This window comes from Pollachius pollachius, assembly GCF_949987615.1.
Source record: "Pollachius pollachius genome assembly, chromosome: 1".
NCBI classification, from domain to species: domain Eukaryota; kingdom Metazoa; phylum Chordata; class Actinopteri; order Gadiformes; family Gadidae; genus Pollachius; species Pollachius pollachius.
Window position 1 is genome coordinate 8,938,927 of NC_136934.1, and position 22,576 is coordinate 8,961,502.

The 22,576-nt window shown below is 45.8% G+C and overlaps 1 protein-coding gene across 8 annotated transcripts in view; it reads right to left on the reverse strand.

The window, feature by feature from the left end:
- fbrsl1 (fibrosin-like 1) overlaps positions 1-10,966 on the reverse strand; it is a 250,091-nt gene extending 239,125 nt beyond the window's left edge. For all 8 annotated transcript variants that reach the window (XM_079746814.1, XM_079746817.1, XM_079746816.1 and 5 more), the window contains exon 1: positions 9,666-10,966. In XM_079746814.1, the coding sequence (XP_079602940.1) occupies positions 9,666-9,962 (297 nt within the window). In that variant the 5' untranslated portion in view covers positions 9,963-10,966. The remainder of the gene's footprint in view (positions 1-9,665) is intronic.
- Between the last annotated feature and the right edge of the window lie 11,610 nt (positions 10,967-22,576).

Below are 22,576 nucleotides of genomic sequence, written 5' to 3' on the forward strand. Positions count from 1 at the left end.
AGAAAAATGCTTGCTGACCTCCCCCCCCCCCCCCCCACACACAGACATAAACACACCACTCTGGCTCTCCACACCACCCCCGAGCGGCTTTGAGTCGCCTGTCAGCGTTTGTGTGCTGCCCCACTACTCTCCTGACCCCTTCTCCGCCCCGTGTATTATTGTGCAAATTGAAATGCTGGAGCGACTCATTCAGACGCATGCAGATCTATCTGCTATTCGCTCTCCCTCTGGCTCGTTCTCTCTCTCGGTCTTGGCAGGTGGAGGAGCAAGGGGAAATATGATTATCAAACAGGGGAATTGTTTCATCAACACCTGGAGCACATAAAATGAAAATAGGGGGGGATTTATGTAGTGAGCAGCGACCTTGCTCTGCTGCCAGGAAGCAATTAAGCAGAAAAACTTGAGCTCTCTCTCTCTCTCTCTCTCTCTCTCTCTCTCTCTCTCTCTCTCTCTCTCTTTCTCTCTCATATTAGGAGAATCAATAGGGGGTGAGACGCCGAGGTGGGGTTTACGGGCGACAGGAATGTATTTATTTACACAAAATGTCTAATTACCTCCGAACAACCCAAGTGTTCGTCCGAGGTGACTGGGGTCTTGGTGGAAGTCCACCCTGGTAAGGAAACCTGGCAGCAAGACCACGACTTTTTCACGCTCTATCTAAACACTCTGATCTCTGTTATAGCCGCTGAGATGCATGTCATTATGAGACAGGGTTAGAAACATTGTGTTTGATTATGTTGTTGACCACCAAGTTGAAGAAGGATTATTTTTTAGAGGATATAATCTCCATAATCACCTTCTGAGATTTTATTTCTGATGTTGGAGACAAACAAAAAAATATATAACAGAAAGCTGGGTCTGAGAGCTGTTGTGGAAACCTGGTCTTGCAGCTCAATTGTTTAATAGTTGCTAGTATATTGAATGTGTTCTTTGAGTCTCTTTGAGTTTCTGAGTCTCGCATTGCAAGGTACATTCTTCCCTACGCCTGTCAATGTGCATTACATTATATTGTCCTCATTTGGAATTCTAGTAATCTTATATAGTCATATATAGCTGAGGGCAGCTGTTGAGCTGTAAGTCAGAAGAGTGTAGAAGGCAAACAGCGGCTTCGGTAGCTTTCTTCTTTGTCTCTTACAACAGCAGACCGCTTCTCTAATGACCTAACTGGCTTTTGGTAAAGACCTGCGTAAAGGCTCACTCAATGTTGCCTTGCATCCTCTAGTGTATGAGCATTTCAGGTCGTTGTTAAGGCGATAGCAGATGCACTTCACCACCCTTTGATCTGTGGCGGAGCAGCCCTGAATGAGCATTCGTGCCATGCTGACCATCAGAAGGAAGGGATGGAGTAGAGAGAAAGAGAAAGAGACACACACACACACACACACACACACACACACACACACACACATACACACACACACAGTTGAAAACGATAATTCGGGTGGGGAGAGCCAAACAGAAAGGGACAAAGTGTGTATGTCAGAGAGGGTGAGCGACAGATAGAAATAGCGAGATGAAGGAGGAGAAGATGGACAGAGATGAGATTGTTTTGCAGCGCATCTGCAATCAGACACCCCACTGTGTGTGACCGACCTCTCCGTTAACATTCTCTGGTCTACAGTTTACACACCGCACTATGGTTACAATACAGAGGCTATGTTGGCAAGCTCCACAACATTCCCAATATCATATTCGTCCCCTTCCCCCCACATCCTCACCCCACTTCCTACTTCCTCTCCGAAGTGCGGCGACAACAGGCCGCCTCTTCCCTGGAGTTTTATTTTTCCTTCCATCGCCATGGAAATGACTGCTGTCAGCATTGGCCCCATGTCCTCAGCCTCGTCTGAGAGACTGATAGCCTCTCAGACTCCCCACAAATAACTGTCATAACATCTCCCAGTTTAAATAAATCTCGCTCTGATTGCCGCGCAGACCTGTATGACTGACACACACATACACAAACAAATCTGATATTTACTAACCTGTCACACGTCCGCACTGGAATTATACACACACTAAACAGCGGCCTGTAAGCCCAAACTAGTTCTCAACTGACAATTTCTGTTTCATTATTTCTTATCAGGGCATTGAAGAAAATCATGTCTAATGTGTCATTCCGGTTTACTGTCACTGCCAGGGACATTCCCTTTTCATCTGCACCAGCACTTGTGCTTCATTCAGCACGGGTTGCCTGTTCCTACCCTGACCCCATTTATCCACTCTGTACTGCTGAGAGACACACATGCACTTATTCATCCTGTGTTCAATCCCTCAAGCCAACAGCCTGACCTGTGGGCATCCTTGTGCAAGATGCCTACCTGCTCCTGCTTCTTAGTGACATATCTGAATGCTCTATATCTTGCTTTGGCAAAAGGGGGTTCTGCACAAGGACTAAATAGTAAATTGTCCCACTCGGTCATACTCTCACACACCCATTATTCAAACACACAGTGACTGGGTGACAATTACCATAATGTCTTCAAGTGCTGCCATGTATGTATTTTGACTGTGAACGACCCCTGTCCCCTAAAAGCTTAATAGGTTGCTGCACTAAACAGAGGGCTAGAGGGGCAGGTAGCGAGAGGCACTGTAACGGGGGGCCAGGGGGTCTCTCGGGGTACACAGTCTCCATATCTTATGTCAGGCCAGGGGAGCACAGTGTCGGGCAATTACTGTCAGCGTTGCTTTGGCCCGTAAAAGACTATTCCCATCAGTCCTCCTGGGAAGCTAGTGTGTCTAGACGGGGCGCATGTTGATAACTGTTAACTCTAATTGCTTTCACACTTAAGGGCGAATTATTAGGGAAGCATGACATGAGGACAGCATGCAGTGGGAGAGCAGCACCAAACACTCTTAGGGTGAGGTAGCTGAAGAAACCTCTGTTTGGAATTAACTAAGCTATTACTGCAGTGTTTATGATGAAACAGATGCGTACACAAGCCCCCTTGTTTCTTTGATACCCTGCCTGTGTATTTTGTACTTGTCGTTTGTGTTTATAGCATGGTAAGAAGGTAATCCACGTTTGCTTTGTAGCACTAGCCTTGGATTGTAAAAAGAGACCGGCTGAGATGAACTAGACGAGAAACACACCGCACGAAAAACAAACAAACAGACACGCAGTCCACAGACGTTTGTGTCAAGGAATCCGCAGAACCCCAGAAAGCCGACTCCCACACGCTGCCATGAAAGTACGGTTTCAAAAGGATAAACTTGTGAGATGCTGGGGAGAGAGTTATTGCGAGCAGGTTCTTCAGCACTCTCTCTTTAAACATGTTCCCTTCTAGCAAAGCGCACAGCTGAGAAGACAAAAAGCCATCACCTGATCTAATCCGCCACCTTTGAAAACTATATAATCCTGTCTCTGTATTATTACAAAGTAAACGTTCATGAATTAATACAGGGCTGGAAGAATCGACTATAAAAAATGTAATCCATCCGAAAAATAACCGATGATGATGACGATGTATGAATGAACAGCAGGTTTCGTCGTTTGGATGATAAACGTCAAAGACATGTGTTTATCTGACATTCCATTGAGCGGTCGGGGAGTTGTGTTACCAAGGTGGAGACTGATGGAGCAGGGAGGAGGAGGTAAAAGAAGAGGGGAGGTGCCAAACAATGAGGAGAAGATTCCAAAGGCAGCCACCTAATGACAAATCCCCCCCCCCCCTCCCCCCCCACACCCCTGCCTCTCACACACAGTGAAAAAATTCACACAGGAAGGCCGCACACCGTACACAAAGCCAAGCAGGAAACGGATTCATTGGCCTACTGCCAGCGAACCACATGCCTTTCCCTGTCATGTCCATGCATCCCCCCACGCACTGTGTGTCATTGTGTCTGCGGCATTCTTGTAACACAAAAAGACATCACGTATTCCTTTTGAAAAACATACAAGGGGAATACATGAAAAATACTCAACCTTTTATGCTTGATTGCTTTGAATCCATCTGTTAAGGAGTTTCCTCTTAGACATCATCATGCACGCACTATTATGCATCGGGTGGCACTGTTTCCTGGAATAGAGGCTACACTTCTTGTGTTTCCGCTCACCGATCACAACGTCTGGTAGGCAGCACATGAAACCAAGCAAGACAAGGACAATAAAGATTCAGGAATACATTACAAATACCAGGCTGTGTCTGTAGATCCTGTTCTGTTCTATAGGCTGTGAAGTCATCAGTGAATCATAACATTAAATATGTGTAGCTCAATGGGTAGAGCCAGACATTAACACCGCCAGGGGTATGATTTCCACTGGGGCCACCCATGCAAAGAATGTATGAGATCATGATGAGCATCTACCAAATGGCTTTTTATTGGGCTTGTAGATCAAAATGCATCAGAATTAGTTGTAAGCAATGCTCCCCCATTTTGGGAGCCTCAAGAGAGTTTTAGTTCTTTGGCAAAGCTGTTCAATTCAAAATCAACACATTCAACACGCCACCAGTTACAAACCTTTAATAGCAAATAGCATACCGAGTGCCTTTGGGCTTGAGATCAAACACCCTAACCACTACACTATCCTGCAGTGCTTGAGGCAGATGCACCAATCCTTCCTTCCATTAGTGTGCATACTAGTGTGCATGCGAGTGTCTATTCGGGATTATCTACGAATAGAGACCCGCACAGTATTTGTATCTATGTGCAAGTCTCTACTCTACAGCTACCTGTTGGTGACAAGGAGCAACGTGTGTGTGTGTGTGTGTGTGTGTGTGTGTGTGTGTGTGTGTGTGTGTGTGTGTGTGTGTGTGTGTGTGTGTGTGTGTGTGTGTGTGTGTGTGTGTGTGTGTGTGTGTGTGTGTCAAAGTGACTATAGTGGTTGGTTTGACAGTAAAGAGAGCATTGGGTGCTTGGGGACATCCCACTGGCATTCGGACACCTCTCTCTGTCTCTCTATTTCGCTCTCTCTCTCTCTATCTCTCTCTCTCTCTCTCTCTCGCTCTCGCTCTCTCTCTGTAGTCTGTGTCAGCCAATGAGCTGAGGGCCTGGGGGAACCTTGTTAATTAAAGCAGGAGTTGTTTGCCCATGTGAGACGCACGGGGGTATCACCGTGAGGGAGAAGAAAGCGAGGGAGAAGACAAGATCAACCTCCTCACACTCGTTTTAAAAAAAACAACTAGACGCCTGCTCACTGAGCAGACGCCTTGATGCCGGGAAAAGACACAGCTCCCCTATCCTGGTGAGGTGTCGATAATATCTTCCATACGTTACTGTCCCTGGTGCCCCTGCCTGCCTGCCTATTGTAACTGAGAGGGGGAAAAAAGAGTTCCTGACTGGCTGTGATCGTTTAACAGAACTGTTCTTCACCAAGAGTGTGCAGCCGGGAGCAGTGATGGTTGAGGGGCAAAGCAATGCGCGACGACAATGGGAGCTGTTCATATCAGAGAGAGCGCAGAGCAATGAATATGTTTACCGGATTCGAGGCCAACGGGGGTGAGAGTGTGATAGCCATTAATTCAAAGAGAGAAAACATTTTCTGTTGATGCTCACTTGGATTCAGACTTCCCCGGTGGTCTGGCTAGGGAAGTCCTCCGTGGGGGACAGTGAAGCGATTCAGCAACTCTAACAGAATGGGTGTACGGCCCACTCAGCAAGGCAGCCATTTGTTAGCTGTCATACTTGAATTGCAACACTTTTACGTCGAAGTGGCTCCCACTTAATCTGAACGACAAACTGAATAAAAAGGACGGAAATCTATTCAGAATAGTGTACGGACAAAATAAACTGGTCTGTAGTTAGTCAATACCATGTGGAGTCTCTATTAATAATTTAATAAATTGCCCGTAGCCGAAATTATATTTTTGATCCTTGCTCCATGCTCTTGCTATTGTGTAATATGAGCTCAATCAAAATCCCCATTAGAGTGAATTGGGAAACTTATCGTGCGAAGCACAGAAAAAAAAGGGAACTTAATCTTTTAAATGGTGTCACAGCAGATGAATGAGTACAGATTAACGCGAGGGATTTACCACTCCAGTGTCAGAGTAAATCAAAAAATCACACTGCTGTTATGACGGCTAGATGCCTGTGTCACGCACTTTATCATCACCTGATAATACCGATAAATACCGCCTTCACACTCTGAGGGGACCTTCTTCGAGAGGTGACGCCGGCAACTGTGAACAGAAATCATTATCCTTTATCTATTCAAACAGTGAGAGAAGGATAACGCATGAATCAGCTGATATGGAGACACAAGGTCCCATCACGGCTGGGGGGGGATGAGCGCATCAGCACGGGGGCTGCTGTTCTCCGCGCCTCTCGGATCATCCCTGAAACATGCTTGACATTTTGTCTAATCACGCCAAGGCACCCGGAACAAAGCAGAAGGGCTTTGTTTGCCCACCTCAAATTTGCACAGGTAGTCTTCATAGTAGGTAAGCGGCTTTCCCCCCCGCCGCCGGCATCCACGGGATTCAGAGAAAATAAACACAGCGTAATCAAATACGGCTGCTGCAGCAAAATTGCTTTCAGATGTAATGAAATAGGTTAAGGGAGCACACGGCGGAGGGAGCGCATAGAGCCCGGCCCTCGCCTGGATGCGGGACTGGAGGGGATTGATCCTATCAACGCAGAGCCGTGGATATCAACAGTGCCCAACTAGCATGTTTGGAGTCAACACGCATCCAGGGAACCCCTGCCAACCTCGGGCCGGAGAGAATAGACGTGGCTGTGGTAGACTAAGCAAGGCTCCACACTGGGGAGCTACCAGAGTGGAGGGATGGGAGACTGTGAGAGAGGGTGGGATGGAGGATAGACTCAGAGAGTGCTGCGATAGTGGATGAACTGGGAGGCTATAGAGAGTTTGAAGAGGAAGGCAAAGTAAACTGTTCAAATATCCACGCAGGGAACAAAAACACAATAACCACACAACATTTTTTTAAGTCTCTTTCTAAAAAGGTGCCAATAACAAAACACACTCAAGCCAAAACAGCCATTAGAAAGGCAGCAATCCAGTAAATCATCCAGGATTGCAAAATAAACACCAATAAAAAAGAAGAATAACGAGCAGGAGATCTTGAATATGAATGGAATAACTGCTTAAATCCTGAGCACGATTGAGTCGTGTAAATACTGTGCTGGCGGCAGCGAGTGTGGAGAACCCTGGCTGGGAGATGGATGTCATGGGAGTGCGGAGGAGCACCGCTAGCAGGACAGTGCTAATGAGGCCGTCGCCCCGGCTGTACGACCCCGCGCCCACACCGCCGTGTCGGGCCGGTGCTCGCTTGACACAACGACGGGTCAAGGTGTCCGCGCTGCCTCACCCCCCCCCCCGACGAATGGTCGGCCCTGGCCCTCGCCGAGCCCCTAACCCGCTAACTGTGGCCGTTTGCTTTTTATTCCTGGGGTTAATGAGGATGACAGGTCCTGGGGGTAATTGATAAGTAATTAGCTTGTGGAAGGTGATGGGCTCCACTATGACACACGCTGTTAGGTAAAAGCAATAGCAATTACTGATACGTAGACGAAGCAACGCTTTTAAATATCTAAACGATTCCAGCACTTCGCTCGCTGCTGGCCTTGTCAGTTAATAAACAACGCCTGGCTGATTTCAAATAATTACAAGAGGACGGCCAGACGGAGACATCTCACCCATTGAAAAGAGGGGTCACCATGGCGGGAGTAAAATAATAGCAGCTGTTAACAGGCTTAGCGTGCATTTAATAAAACGGCAACACTTACCGAATAAAGACATTATGTAGAGCTTATTATTACCGTTTCGGACTCGCAGCTGAACCATGAAAGGCCGTAGCCCAGAACATCACCTGTTCCGACCAAATATGCAAGAGGTGCCCTAGCCTCCGAAGAGCTGGCGAGGTCGTATTGTTTGACGCACACAGGGCTGTATCACGGCTCATTTGTTTGGCTTTGAAAAGGTATGTTTTCCAGGTGGAGCACAGTACTCCCTCTGTTTTCATTTCAGTAGCAGCCAGGCAAGAACACTAGCGCTACTGTTTGGAGTCCGCAATAAAACAGGCAAGTAAATCATTTAGCCAACTCTAGGCCTATCTATCAAATACAAATAGAGATTGTTTTGAGTTGCACTGGATACTGGTGGGGGGGGGGGGATCTATGAATTTAGTTCATGTTTATTGATGTTTTATTTAAAGTTGTTTATCGTATTTGTGTTTTCCGTTCCTTGCTAATATTTCCAATGACCAGATTTATAGTGGCGTTTATTGTTGTGGTGTGTGTCTCCAGTGCATCAATAAGTCCCACTTGATGTCTTTTTTTAACAACACAGTTTGCCCGACAGTGAAATATATTGCTTCCAGAATGCTTCTCTCGAGTCTTCGAAAAAACGATTTTGACACATTCCTGCCGAAACACTCCAAGGGCTCCAAGTGTCCAGACTGATATCAATACAGGAATCAGCTTACTCACTAAATAACGGCAGGGCAGACAAAGAAAAAGACTCTTAATAAAGAGTCTCCACTCTTTATTAAAGAGAAACCCAGTGGAGACACAGACAGTACAGTGCTTAATGTCAAAAGGGGTCCTGTTCTCTGACAGCGAGGACACTGGTGGGTGAAGGATTGTAAGAGGCCGTGTCATCTTCAAAGTCAGCCGCTGTCATATATGGTTGCAGTCAACCGGCACCGGCCCCTTGTCTGCTCATACATGTATGATGAGAGTGCATTACACCGCCGCAAACAGCCGCTTAGGCATGCTTCAGACCGCCACATGCTTGTGTGCATGGTCACCACATGTGCATTTCCACGCACACTTGCACACGCACACACCTCTTCTCCAACCCTATCAGCTTTAACACCCAGTCCCAAGTGCTATATGGCAGGTCAAGCGAAATGTAATAGAACTATAATTACTAATGACCAGAACAGGTTAAGCGTGTTAACAGATAGGAGGTGGCAAATTGACGACCCGCTCCAATCGAGTGGATCCTCCCTGTTTTGCCTGGGTGTCCATGTTGGGATCCAATCACAGCTATGCAGTACTGCTGGTGTGTATGTTGCTGTCAGCTGTAATGCAATTGTCACACTAGCTGTGGGAGTTAGAGGAGAGTATCAACCTGCTGCTGTTATTATTATTGCGTGCCATATGGCGATGTGAGATTATTATGAGCCCTCGGCAGATAACTATTTTGAAGATGGTGTTGTTGTGGTATTACCACACGGAATGGTGGGGTTAAAGGTCAACCTCATACTATTAGTCAAGACTACTAGATTAGATGACCCCCTCCTTGTCGGTATTTATTTATTGTGAGTATTCTTCTTGATGTTTATGATCGCTTGTCTGACTCAGACTCTCATAAGGGGGTATAATTAAGCAGGTGTCTAATTAAAAACTATAATGAGTTGGATGAATCAATGCTCGTAGTGTAATGATTTTGGCAGGGTCTGTGTGTGTGTGTGTGTGTGTGTGTTCGTGTGTGTGTGTGTGTGTGTGTGTTGGGGGGGGGGGGGGGGGCATTTTGATGATTTATCTGCGTGTGTCTTTGCCGATAAGAGATTGCTTTGCAAACAAGGCTCATTGCATTTAAACTAACGTCAAATAAAACACACAAACCAAAACTAACGCACAACAGCTACAACGCATTGTTTAGGTTGACCTGTCGCAATTGATAAAGCATCATTGAAGCAAAATAATCCCAACATAATCCTGAACTAATCATCCAGCATATGTGACAAGAAAGCCCTTACCTCCAGCAAGTCCAGGCTTATGAAACTGGTGATAGCAAATCCATCAATGATATCCTCTTCCTGAGAACTGGATTCTGGTCTCTTCCTGCGAGGGGGGCGAGAGGCTCTGGCAGCGGGTGTGGAGTGTGGGGTCTTTTGACCACGCAGGGAGGCGGCATCTCTCCCAGGACTTTGCTCTCTGTCGGAGCAAGACGAATTGTGGTTTGGACTGTGGGCATCTTTGCCACCAGGCTCCCGTCTACGTATTCTCTCGCGTTTGGAACGGGATCTCCGACTCTGCTTCAATTTCCCATCCATTTTAGAAATGTTGCAATCAGAAATCGCTCTGTAAGATCACCGAATGTAGAGGAGCTCCCTGTGCGGTCAACCAAAAATAACACACCGACTCTGGTAGCCTATTATTACGTGTGTGTGTGTGTGTGTGTGTGTGTGTGTGTGTGTGTGTGTGTGTGTGTGTGTGTGTGTGTGTGTGTGTGTGTGTGTGTGTGTGTGTCCGCGCGCGTGTTTTAATGTGAGTGCGTGTTTATGTGAGCGTGTGTATGTTTATGTGAGTGTGTGTATGTCTATATACTACAATAGACAAACGTAGACTAATATAACTCACGGGATGACCTTGACTATAAACCTCTCGGATCTCCTACATTTATACAAATGTTCCAAGTAGCACATGCAGGCAAGAAAAAGCGATGCAAATCCACACGTATTTGTCGCGATGTGTGGACTATGTCGACGCGATATTCATTCAGGCAGACGCAAAACGGCGAAATAGTTGAAATCCATGCATTCCACTTGCTTTGCAACTTTGTTGCATTGGAATAACACAAATGTTGGAGCCTAGCTGCATAGCGCAGACAGTGCAGAGCAACCATGTCGCTGCTGCTGCTGCCGCTGCTGCCCCTGGTTTTCCACCACCCAATCCATGGTCCGCTGTCAAAAAAAAAAGGCGCCCGTAATATATCCGTCAAATAACCCGCTGGACACGGACTACTTCTGCGTGTTTAATAAGTCCAATAACCCCTGTACAGGGATGTACAAGTTGCAACGCTACGCCGTATTCCTCTATGACAAGTTCCACCGTAAACGCTGCTGCGCGCGAGGGGCAGGAATCCCAAGTCTCGAGCTACTTATGCGCATTTTTTGGGGGGTAAACGATCCGATCCATCCGAAAAAGACAGCGATCCACGGCGTAATCAAACTCCTCGAGCGATGTGACGAAGCGATTCCAGGTGAAACGGGCTAGGATTTGTACGAATCCACAACGAGCGATCCGTCCTTGGTCGCTCAGTTCGCTCGTGCCTCATCGTATTTTCTCCTCGCATAAATACGGCTTTGATAAGTGTCCTTAAAGCGACAGGAGTGATTAAAATCTCTTCTCTCGTATCCCCCGTTCAATCGAGATTAAAAGAACAATAAAGCTCCACACAACCTTTATAAGTCCCAGATGTATTTCCTCCAGCTATTGCCTACGGGTTAAATAAGCTAGTTTGGAAAACAGAAATGTTCCCATCGTGTATGTGATTGTGCCTGCCCACACTTTGACACCAGGCTCTATTATTCCGTCTGTCAATGCCAGCGCCTCATCATCACACATTACACGCCGATGTTGGGCTGTCAGCGTGAGAAATGCCGGGTACATGTGTCACAATTTGACAGCTTCCCATTCTGACCGCGTTAGAATACGCCATCATCGTCACGCCACATGCTCTGCCCTCTGTTTAGATCACAGCACTGGGCCACAGCAAGGTACCTTGTAGGAATTGGTAATGTGCAAGAATTTAAATCTTGTTTTCTTGTTACTGACATGTAGTGCATATATACTTAACAGCTGTATTTGTAGGCCTTAACACTAAAGATCAAAATGGAATGAATGAAATGATAAAAGAAAAGCATACCCCAGAGGAAACATTTGCATGTTTTTTTGCCTAACTATAAACCTGCCTGCTCAGTTTGAATATGCGTCATGAAGACACTAAAAGTTATCTTAAGTGGTTCTGTATGTCCAGTGGAAAAAAGTAACTTATGTCCAGCAATTGTTTGGCTGCTTTAGCGTTGAATGGGGAACTGCTCGTGGGCTAATAAGGGATATCAGGACACATTCCCAAACTTCCTTGTAAGCCCTCTCCCCTGATAAAGAATGCAACAAATGCTCAAAAGGAATCCACTCATCATCCAGTAATACATGACTAGCGAACAACAACATACTTTACTAGACTTGAGAGGACAAGCAAGGTTGGGCTACTGTACTGCAACCTATTCCTTATATAGCCATATAACAAGTCCTCTCATCCAAAGGGACACACATTGAATTCAGATTCATGTAAGGATCAGGCAGAGGTAGGGCATCTTGCTCAAGGAGGCTGAAACAGGATATAGCTGCAGCCCGCGGGGATTAATCCTGGTAGGTCTACCTGTAGGCTAGCAGTCGAACACCCCGGCCAGTAGCCACTACACCACCCTACCATTCACAAGATAATAAGAATCAACATGGAAGAACATTAACAACTACTGCGCTGAAGCTGCCAAGAACAGATTATATTAAATATAAAGCGTTGAAGGAGACCTCCCCAGAGAGGGGGTTCAGTCATACATATACCTTTTGATTTCTTTTGATTTCCTCCAAGAAAGAAAAAAAAAGCATTCAAATATTTTGAGCTGTGTATACACACCCTTGCCGAGCTGTAAGCCTCGATGTTCCAAGATGTTATCTAAGAAGTCCTGAGTGAGCCATCTGCCGGCACACGACACATCAATCGCTGAGTAAATTGACCTTTCAGCCAGGAGGTAGAAAGTCGAAAGCGACTCTCGGCATCACTCGACTATAACCTGCTCTGCCTAGAGTTCACAGAGCCGTCTCTGTTTGAGCAGCTTTAGAGGAACTAATTCAGTAAGGAGATTAAGTAAAGGGGGACCAGGTATGCTAAACAGGGCCCATGGAGGAGAAGATAGAGATTACCTCTGTTTCCTCCATGCTACTATTTGCTGGGAAAGCTTAATCCATAGGTAGCGAGTGTGGGGCTCCCTCATCCCCAGTCTTTCAACCCCCCATCTCTTTGAAACGATTAGACCCAAGCTGCCACATAAGCTACGAGAGGAAGGCGCTTGTCTTGCTGTTTTTTCTTGTATTGATGTTTAAGCAGCAGCATATCTTTTTCCTACGTTTCTTTTCTCTCCTGCCGTTAAAAGAGCCATTGCCACTGACGTCTGGGTTTTTGTGCTTGGTGTATGTGTGTGTGTCTGTGTGTTTCTGTGTGTGCGTGTGTTTCTGTGTGTGCGTGTGTGTGTTTGTGTGTGTTTGTAGATCTTCATTTAAAAGTTGGTGTACTGTAGCAGGGCTCAGGAAGGAAAGAGCAAGGGTTTAGATGAGAGCAATAAAAAACAGAAAAAAAAAAGTGCCAGGACCTTTACTCCATTACTCTTTGAGGCAATATCGGAGAAATCAATAGATCTCATACAATGGCGACGCATTGCTGTAAGACACACAGCCTCCCAATGTTATACAGCGTGGAAGATAAATTCAGCAGGCTTCATAATGTTATATTGTCGACTCGACATCCAACGTTTTTTCCACCTGGATGGAAAATACTATCGTCCTGTGATCCACGTCTGTGTTGTAAAAAGAACTTCTGCCCCTGCAATAACCCCCAACACACGGACCCAAACATGCATAGACTCATCACATACACAAAAACACACAATGTCTATCTTACACATGCTCACAAAAGGAGAGCAAGTAAATTCATTGATAATTAATGCTGTTTATCGTTCAACCCACCCTTAACCCCTCATAATGATTCCATTAGATTGAATCTGTCTGCCCCTTTGCTGGGGAGTTTGCTTTAATGTGTGTTTTTTGAGTTAGACATCTCTGTTTCTGACTAACCGCTGCAGGGGAAAACAGCACATAACTTATATGCCTATCGGGGTTCTCTGTCTGTCGAAACATATCACGGGGTAATTCGTTAGTGTGGTGGCAATGTACAGGCAACAAGAGATTTGCCTGAGGCCTTCAGTAGCTATAGCTCTCTCTCTCTCTCTCTCTCTCTCTCTCTCTCTCTCTCTCTCTCTCTCTCTGTCTCCCCCTCAAGACCTTGCTGCAAGCTATAGGACCAAGGGCCTCCAGACCAGCACGTGAAATATATAACTTCCTCTCGTCTCGACACACACACACGTGTCACATCCTGCCTTCATGAGTCGATCTTGACTCATGTGATTGCTTGCCATCCTCAGATATCGCTCTCCTTTATTTAGCTGTGTTACGCTCTCTTCTGCTCTGTCTTTGCTCTTGCCTTTTCCCTTTAATCTCTGTATTTCTCACCCCGTCAGACATTCTCTCTCTCTCCCTCCCTCTAGTTCTCCCCTTCTTGCTGTTTGTACACATTGTTACTCAGTGCTCTGATCCGTTGCGCCAAAGAACAAGAAAACATCTGTTTGTCTTGCATGGAACATGGACTATTAATTCATTCATAATTTTTACTGACACACACGCCGACAACACACAGAGTCCCAGTCCCACTAACAGCTGTTGTAAATCTTTCAACAGGGGCTTGTTATCAATAATCAAAACAGAAGTCGTCGCCGTGCAGAAGACTGAGCCAACAAAAAAGAAAATTGTTTGACCAAACAATAGCGATGGTATCAATGTATCAATAATTCCAAGGCATCAATAAAGTAGCCTATAAATCTGTAATCTAAAGTGCCTCTTAGTGTTTTTTTTCCCCACAAGAGAACAAAGTTTAATCAAACAGAAAGATTGGCCTCTGTGCAGGGTGTAAGAGAGCTGGATTTATTGGCAGGCCCTCCAACTGGCAATTGGCTTTTTATTACGGGCATCATTCAAGGTGAAATTAGCAACGTGACCTGCTATTTGAGAGGAATAAATTGAGTTAAGAGATTGATGTGGATAAATGCCACAGTAAATGTCACACTAATAAAATATTTGGTATTACGGCATTCCACCAAAGGAACATGTTGTACAAGGGAGCTGTTGCTTTTCAGAACTTATTGTCAGATTAATATTATTTGTTTATGTTTCTAAAACAAGGATTACTCTGTCAGTCAAGACTTTTAGCATTTCTTGTTTGCAGATTGGGCACTGCGTCATCTTTTCCCAGCCAAACGCTATAATGGTTATTATTGATCCTTGGCGTCCTCTGGCCTTTCAGAAGCAGAGGAAACAATGCTCTCGCCTGTCCTTCGCCCCAAATCACATCAACAGTTGTTATGAAAAAGTGGCTCTTCAGAAAAGAGCCCCGAAGGCTGGTCAATAACTCTCCAGAGCTAGCATTTGGAGGAGGGAGGAGCCAAGGACCCCATTTGGAGGAGGGAGGAGCCAAGGACCCCATTTGGAGGAGGGAGGAGCCAAGGACCCCATTTGTGCAGAAGAGTGAGTTTGTGTTATACCCTCCCCAACCCCCCCTCTCCCCGAAAACCCTAACCTTGCCCACGATGGTTAGACTTACTCAATAGAGCCCAGCATAAAACTCATCTTCCAACAAAGGTGTCTCTACCAGTTGATAGAGGTGTAGAGATGGTTTATTCTTATTGTCATGTCATTTTAAGGGGGGGATGTGCTTAATATGAGCCATAATCAGCCAGTTCAATGTCTAGCTTGTAGAATAGGGGCATGCATAATTTAGGGCGTTGTAAAAAAGGGGCCCTTTAAGGCATATATTTAAATTCACTCTGAGTCACTTTGGATACAGGTGTCTGCTGACTAAGTAAACACTAGAAGTAAATATTCGGTGTAACTAGGCATTAATCATCTTCTCAGCGACTTTTTAAATATGTAATTCCAGGCTTCTTGGGAAAGATGTCCTCGGACCAGATCACTATCAAAGAAGATGTCAGCTGCATCGCCGCGTAGCGCGCCACTGCACGCGTGCAACGATGGGTGTCAGCACTGAAATCTTTGCATCATCTCGGAAGCATCGCAGCAGGCTAAGCGTCGAGTGCACAGATGTGAAACAGCTTCTACCCAACCAATTGAATCGACTCATCTCACTCAAAAACAAACGATTATTATCATCTTGTCGGGTTTTTTCTCTTTACCTAAGAAGCTGCTGTGAATAGGCTGTTTGAGGGGAAAACGTGTAATTAGGATCTGTCATGCATAACCGATTGTGACTGATTCACTCGAAGGATGCAATAGCAATGGAGAGAAAATGGTAAATATACCCCAATTGGTATGGTTGTTACTTTTTACAAACACAGATTAACGGGGTGTGAGGAATTTCTTAACACACTTCAACTTCACTCTGTTGTTCCTCCACAGAAAAGCACTTCCACCCTTGTCACACTGCAATTAGGCCCTGTGCCACCACACCCTCAGAAGCTGCAACAAACAGACAGATAGTCACTCACTCACACACCCACGCAATCATTCCCGGTCACAAGTAATAACGCAGGCACGCACACGCACACACACACACACACACAGGCACACACACAAACCAATAACCCACATGCACTTTTCTCAGTCTTCTACGTGGGTTTGACGTCGATCCACTGTGCTGACTGCTGAGCGTTCGCAAGAGGCAGCAGATTTTCATCTCTCCAGGCCGTGTCAGAGGCGGCCGCATTAGCAGAGGTGATGTTTGTTCAATGGCACTCGACACGCCGACACATCGTGACAAAATGTCACGGGGGAGACCTCTCCTCTCCCACCGCCTTGTTAGAGCACATGAATAAGTGACTGAGTGACACAGAGACACACAGACGGAGAGAGAGAAGGAATTTATTCTCATCGTTTTTTTTTCTTTTCCTTGAATATCCCCCTATCGACCGGCATAATGAGCAGCCCAATGTTAACAGGGAGATTAAACATGCCAGGCACCAGCGGCGGCTACAGGCCAGGCGGTGCTGAATGCAGCCAGTGTTTCCTCTCTGTAACAAGGGGCAACAGCAGCACAGATGAAACCATTCTAGCCACATGACCAGGGAGGGGGCCATGGGGGGGGGGGGGGGGGGTGAAGGACTGTGTGTCGTTTACACACGAAATGAATGACGCAAGCCCCAAGTGACTTGACCATAGGTTTATGATTAGCATGAGCATCTCGTACCACCTAATCTAGGATCCAGCAGGCCTACTATATTATGGCAGAACTTCTAGGAGGAGAAGGTAAAAGAGCCTGGGATGGAAAAATAAACAGCAAGGGGCGTAGCTGCGCCTTGTTTCATTTTAATTTGCTTTAATTTGCTAATTCGCTCAAGTGGATAAAGCTTTCAAATGTAGTCTGTGTATTTCTACAGTGGCCAGTCTACACGTGTTTACACGCTTTACAGTCACTTTATTACTTCTGCTGGGCGAGTTTGTGTTCGCCAATTACACGCTTACAGATCTGCGCCTCCAGCAACATGATTGGTCAAAGCAAGTAAATGAAAGTGAAACCCAGATTTTGAGCATGTTAACCATCAGACTTTAGATACTATCAAAAGTCTGATTTGTGAGACGACATACCACTCAACAATGGGAATAATAAAGAGGGGGATCATTCTGAATAGGCACGGAGGTAAGAAAATTATCACCGATATAGGGCATTGAGGAGCAGGTTTCTCCAAAATGCCTGGTAGACTGTGGATATTGGGGATCAAACCCAGAACCATCAGGCTTTGAGTAGTAACATCCTAGACACTATCCTATACTCTCCGCAAGCATTAGCATTAATAAAGGTCTGCTTATTGGTCCTGTTTGGTCGTATTATCCTGGCCAGCAAAATGGACTTCCACAGTGAACAAAGCGGTTCATTCTTCCTGCTGTCTCTTTCTCCTATTGGCTAATGTTTCCAAACTCAAAAGGAATCAGGCAATCAATTTCATTACTCCCATCTTTTTCCCTCACTCCCAACAGTTTAAACAAATTCGGCTGTGTTCTGAAGCCCGTTGGGAACGCAATGTGGACACTTAAGACAGCCTATTTGCTCATCATTAATAATCGCATAACAAACCCAGTTCTAGGATGATCACTGGAAGGCTCCTCTGAGCCGCGTCGATAGGCCTTATCTCTGGCTCAGACACATTACATTACATTCAAACAGCAGCAGAGAGTGCATGCAGAACCAGGGGCACGCAGAATCACAAACGAGTGCTGGAAGAAGAATAGAAAATCAACGGCGGGCAGATTGAAAGTTAAAAGGCTGTAAAATGTGTGTTCAAACAGTGAGTGAGATTATACCATGGTTCTTATCACGCTCCCCTAGCTTTCACAAGGCACTTGATTAGCAAACACAGCCCCCCGAGAGATAAAACACAACTGCAAGACACCAAGTGGATTAACAGACAAAAAGACCTGAAGCTTTTGTGTTTGTGTTCTTTCTGAAGCGTGGATCTCTACTCGTGTCATGCTAGACACAGCTCAGATGATGGATGCCTATTATTTATTGCCTATTTTACATTGTGTGTCCTTGTGCGTTCTCATGTCTGTATCCATACACGTTAGCGTAATAAAATTGCATGCCATGGATGTTTATGATGGTCACTGAATCACTATGAGTGTTGGATTAAAATTGCGAAACGACTCAATTTTAAATAGTAAATGTATGCTTTCGGGTTAGCATGGCCTTCACAAGTGTGATGTGTAAACCAGCAAAGATCACAGATGCTTAAATAAAGAGCAAGCGTAGCTTGTCACCACTGCTTTAGAAAACACGGTTAATGAGAATGATAAATAAAGAGGGCAGCTTAGCGTACATCTTTCAATGTGGGTAAAAAAAAAACAGATGTCTCTTCCACCAAAGGCAACGGCTATGGCAAATATAATTTATGACTTGGATCATAAGTTATTCACTGACTATGTGATTAATTATGCAATGCTGAAATGTAATATGTCTGATTATGTGCGACAGCAGATCTTCATCATCGCAGAGGGAGGAAGTTATATCTACCAGCAGCATTATGCTAAGTGGCTTCCTCCTTAAATTGATACTGACATATGTGTGCAACCTTCGCCACCCATTCATCTTGCTGGCTGGTGTGCTAGCCTAGCAGGCCTACTTAATGATGCACCATCCCCCCAAAAAAGAGTAAATGTACACCAAAGCATGTTAAGAAGGTTTTAAAGAGAGAGAGAGAGAGAGAGAGATAGATAGATCTAGAAGGAAGCAAATATCCACACAGTAGGTCAATCAGAAAGCACAGGAAGAGGTGGTCATATTTCAACGCTTGTCTGTGTACGTATCACCCCCACGGTGTGCAGGATGGAGCTATCTCTTGCAGCGTGTGAAATACGTATCCGGTGGGAGCCTCGCTGTGTGATAAAACAGCGATAGACTGTGCTCTCCTCAGAACACGCTACAAATGAAAAGAGATACAACACTTCCAATGGTGTGGCTTCTCACGGTGGGCCAAGAGGGCTTGTACAATGTGACGTCAAGTCGAGATGACTCCATTTTGGAAGCAGAGGCGAACAGGAGGAACATTAGTTATTGCGGTGAAAGTAATGATTTTGTTGGTCATTGTTTATTATGTCGTTATGGGAAGATATTGCTAAAAGATGCGAAATCTCTTTCCTCAAACCGAGATATCGTGCTGAAAGAACAGCATGAAACACAGTTTGCAGAGAATAAAACCAAATAAAAGATGTGTGACTCCATCACCAAGGTTCAAGATGGACACTTAAAGGCTTGCATAATTAGACCAGTTATGGGTTTTTTAAGCATTAAATCACTCTCTATACTAGCTGGTTTATCATTAGTTTAATTGCATACAGCTGTGCAACACTAAGTCTAGCAACCAACTCTTGGCTCGCCCTCCCTCTCCCTCTCCCCCTCGCCCCCCTCTCTCTCTTTCTGTCTCTCTTTTATCTGTGTGCTACACAGTGTTGCTACACTGTGTTGTGTATTTTTAAATGTATGCTGCCCTGAAACCAACTTGTGTGAGAACAATTAACTAACTAACTAACTCTCTCTCTCTCTCTCTCTCTCTCTCTCTCTCTGTACATGCTTTTCGAATAAGGCATTTCTATGTTGCACTGCTTTTAGAGAGTGTATTTGTTATATTTGATACAATAAACTATATTTACAGAGCCAATTAACATTTTCTCTGCTTTTCGGGGCCAGGTGGCGAAAGCTAGACCAGTGTCTGGAGAAAGAGAGGATAAAGAGTTTTGTATGTTGACCTTGATGACCTTAGCTCTATCTCCTTGGTGATATTAATCTCTATGTGAAACACAAACAAGCAAGTTGCTCCCTGTCTTCCTCTTCCTCTTTCACACACACACACACACACGCACACACGCACACACGCACACACACACACACACAGACACACACACCTACACACACACACACACATACGAAGACACACACACACACACACAAATATGCACAAACAAAAACAGAGACAAATATACCATGAATTGCCTCCTGCAACTGTACAGTGAGTCACTTTAATTCTCTGACTCTCCCCATCTCTCTCTGTCTCCCTCCCTATCTCACACTCTCTCCGTCACCCTGTCTCCATTTTATCTCCTTCTGTCTGTCTTTCCCTGTGTCTCTATCTCTCTCTCTCTCTCTCTCTCTCTCTCTCTCTCTCTCTCTCGGTTAAGCTGCAGCACATCTCCCACATCTCTCCTGTGGGAGGAAATGATAGTGGGATACAGAGAGAGGCGAGGAGAAAGAGAGGGGCAGGGGGAGAGAGTTACTACACTGTGGTGTGATGTGATTCCCTCCATTCCCCTGGCACTACTCGGATGTCCAAAAACCAGCACAATTTAACAAACTGAAGTGATTACAGCCTACTGGCTTCCTCTCTTTCACCCAGTGTGTGTTTGTTTATGCTTGTCCATGTCTTTCTTTTTTTATGTTTTGTTTGTTTGTGTGTATTTATGTGTGCATGAATGTGTGTATGCCTGTGTGTGTGAATGTGTGTATGCCTGTGTGTGTGTATGTGTGTGTGTGTGTGTGTGTGTGTACGTCAGTGTGTGTGTTTTAGTGTGTATATGTGTTCAAGCCTGATCCGTATGTTTGTGTGTGGGTGTGTTTGTGTGTGTGTGCATAGGAGTGTGTGTATGCATTATCTGTCTATCTGTGTGTGCGTATGGACTGAAGCACACACACAATATATTTGTCACATCAATCCCAGCATCTGGCAGCTGGCCCCCTTGGCGCCCCAGTGAGCTCCGCCTGAGCCCCCCCAGGCTCTGAATGGCTTTCATCAGATCTGCCTGATTCCCAGATTCAGCATTAAAACGTTCACCTGGCAGAGCCCGACTCAGGCTCCTGTGATAACGAGCAGCAGCAAAAGCAGCAGCAGCCGCTCTCCTCCTCTGCACAACCTCTGTCAAGGCAAGGTCTCCCTCTCCTTGCTGCCGCCGACCAAGCAAAACCCGAAAGTGGAATCAAAACGCTGAGCTGTTGGGTTGTTTTTTCCTCAACCCGAAAACCAAAACATGAATGCACAGAATGTGTGAGGCGTTGTAGTTGTAACATTTTGTGTGGGTGTGCGTGCATGTATGTATGTATGTATGTATGTGCGTGTTTAGTTAACATTTATCGATATGGTCATTAGTGATCCTACCATAAAGCTGTGGCCATGTGTGTGTTGTGTGTTAAGTGCTTGTGATGATACGATCAGCACAAGCACTTAATACACAACACACACATGGCAGTGGTCACTCATCATCATCGTCATTCAGAAGCTTGAGAGTGAGGAATCAACATTTCAAGACGACATGCTACAGCTTCTCCAAACTAGTAAACACACAGACCCACTATGTGGGCTGGGGAGGGTACTGACTAGGGTTCCTTGGAGACCTCTGTAAAAGGTTGCGGGTTTGATCCCTGATGTCTGCATTCCAACCTGCAGGCATCCTTGAACCAGATACTCAACCCCTTAATGACCTGCCTTTGATGAACTGCAAGTCCCTTTGGATAAAAGAGTCTGATGGATAGTAGACGGTAAAACACTCATTCACTGTGTATGTGTGTGTGAGTGTGTCTGTGTGTGTGGGTGCGTGTGCGTGGTGGATGAAGAATGCAACAAGGGTGATGTTTAATTCAGCAGGCCTCCAGGAAGCTCACAGGCGGGATGAAGGCTCTCCTCCTCGATAAGTGATCTCTGGCCTCCTGAGGGTGGGCCCACACCACCCCGCTGGAGGAGAAGTGGGATTCCCTTTGTGTTTCCATCTCTTACGTCTTTGTGTTCTGCTGGCGGAGCTGTGGAGGGGAGGAGGGCGGTAGGAGGAGGAGGTGCTGTGGCTTTCATCCATCTCTGAGGCATCAATAGGTGTCGAGGAAGCAAAGAGTACATGCACACACACCTAAACACGCACAAAATGCTTCGCTCATGCCGTATTCCTTCATCCCACTCCGCCTGAAGGGGTGCACACAATTTATACATGATGAGAGGCAGCAGTGTAGGACAGAGAGAGAGAGAGAGAGAGGGAGAGAGAGAGAGAGAGGGAGAGAGAGGGAGAGAGAGAGGGAGAGAGAGAGAGAGAGGGAGAGAGAGAGTGCGAGAAACAGAGGGGGAGGGCAGAGGGGGAGGGCAGAGGGAGAGACAGGTGAGAGGGATATATAGACACTAGGGAGACAGGTGAGAAAGAGAGGGGGGGGTGGAGAGAGATAAAGAGAAAGGGAGAGAAGGGTTTCTATACCCTCCTTGCAGTCGCCCAGCAGCTCCTCCAAAGCGTTTAGTCCAAAACAAACGCCTGTGTTCCGGATCAAACGGGGGGGGGGCTCACACCGCCGCCTTTGATATTTCACTCTCTTATCAGGTCCTCCATCAGGTCCTCAGTCAACCCCTCGTGCCTGCTCCATATACCCCTGCCTGCCTTAATGACATCCTCTTGTCTTTGGGCCTTTCCTCTGTCTCTTTCTTCCCCTCACCTCATGCCATATTTACTGCCGTTTGTGTTCATGGCGAGAGAGAGAGAGGGAGAGATTGACTGTGTGCTGTTGAACCCCTGGCCGAAGGTC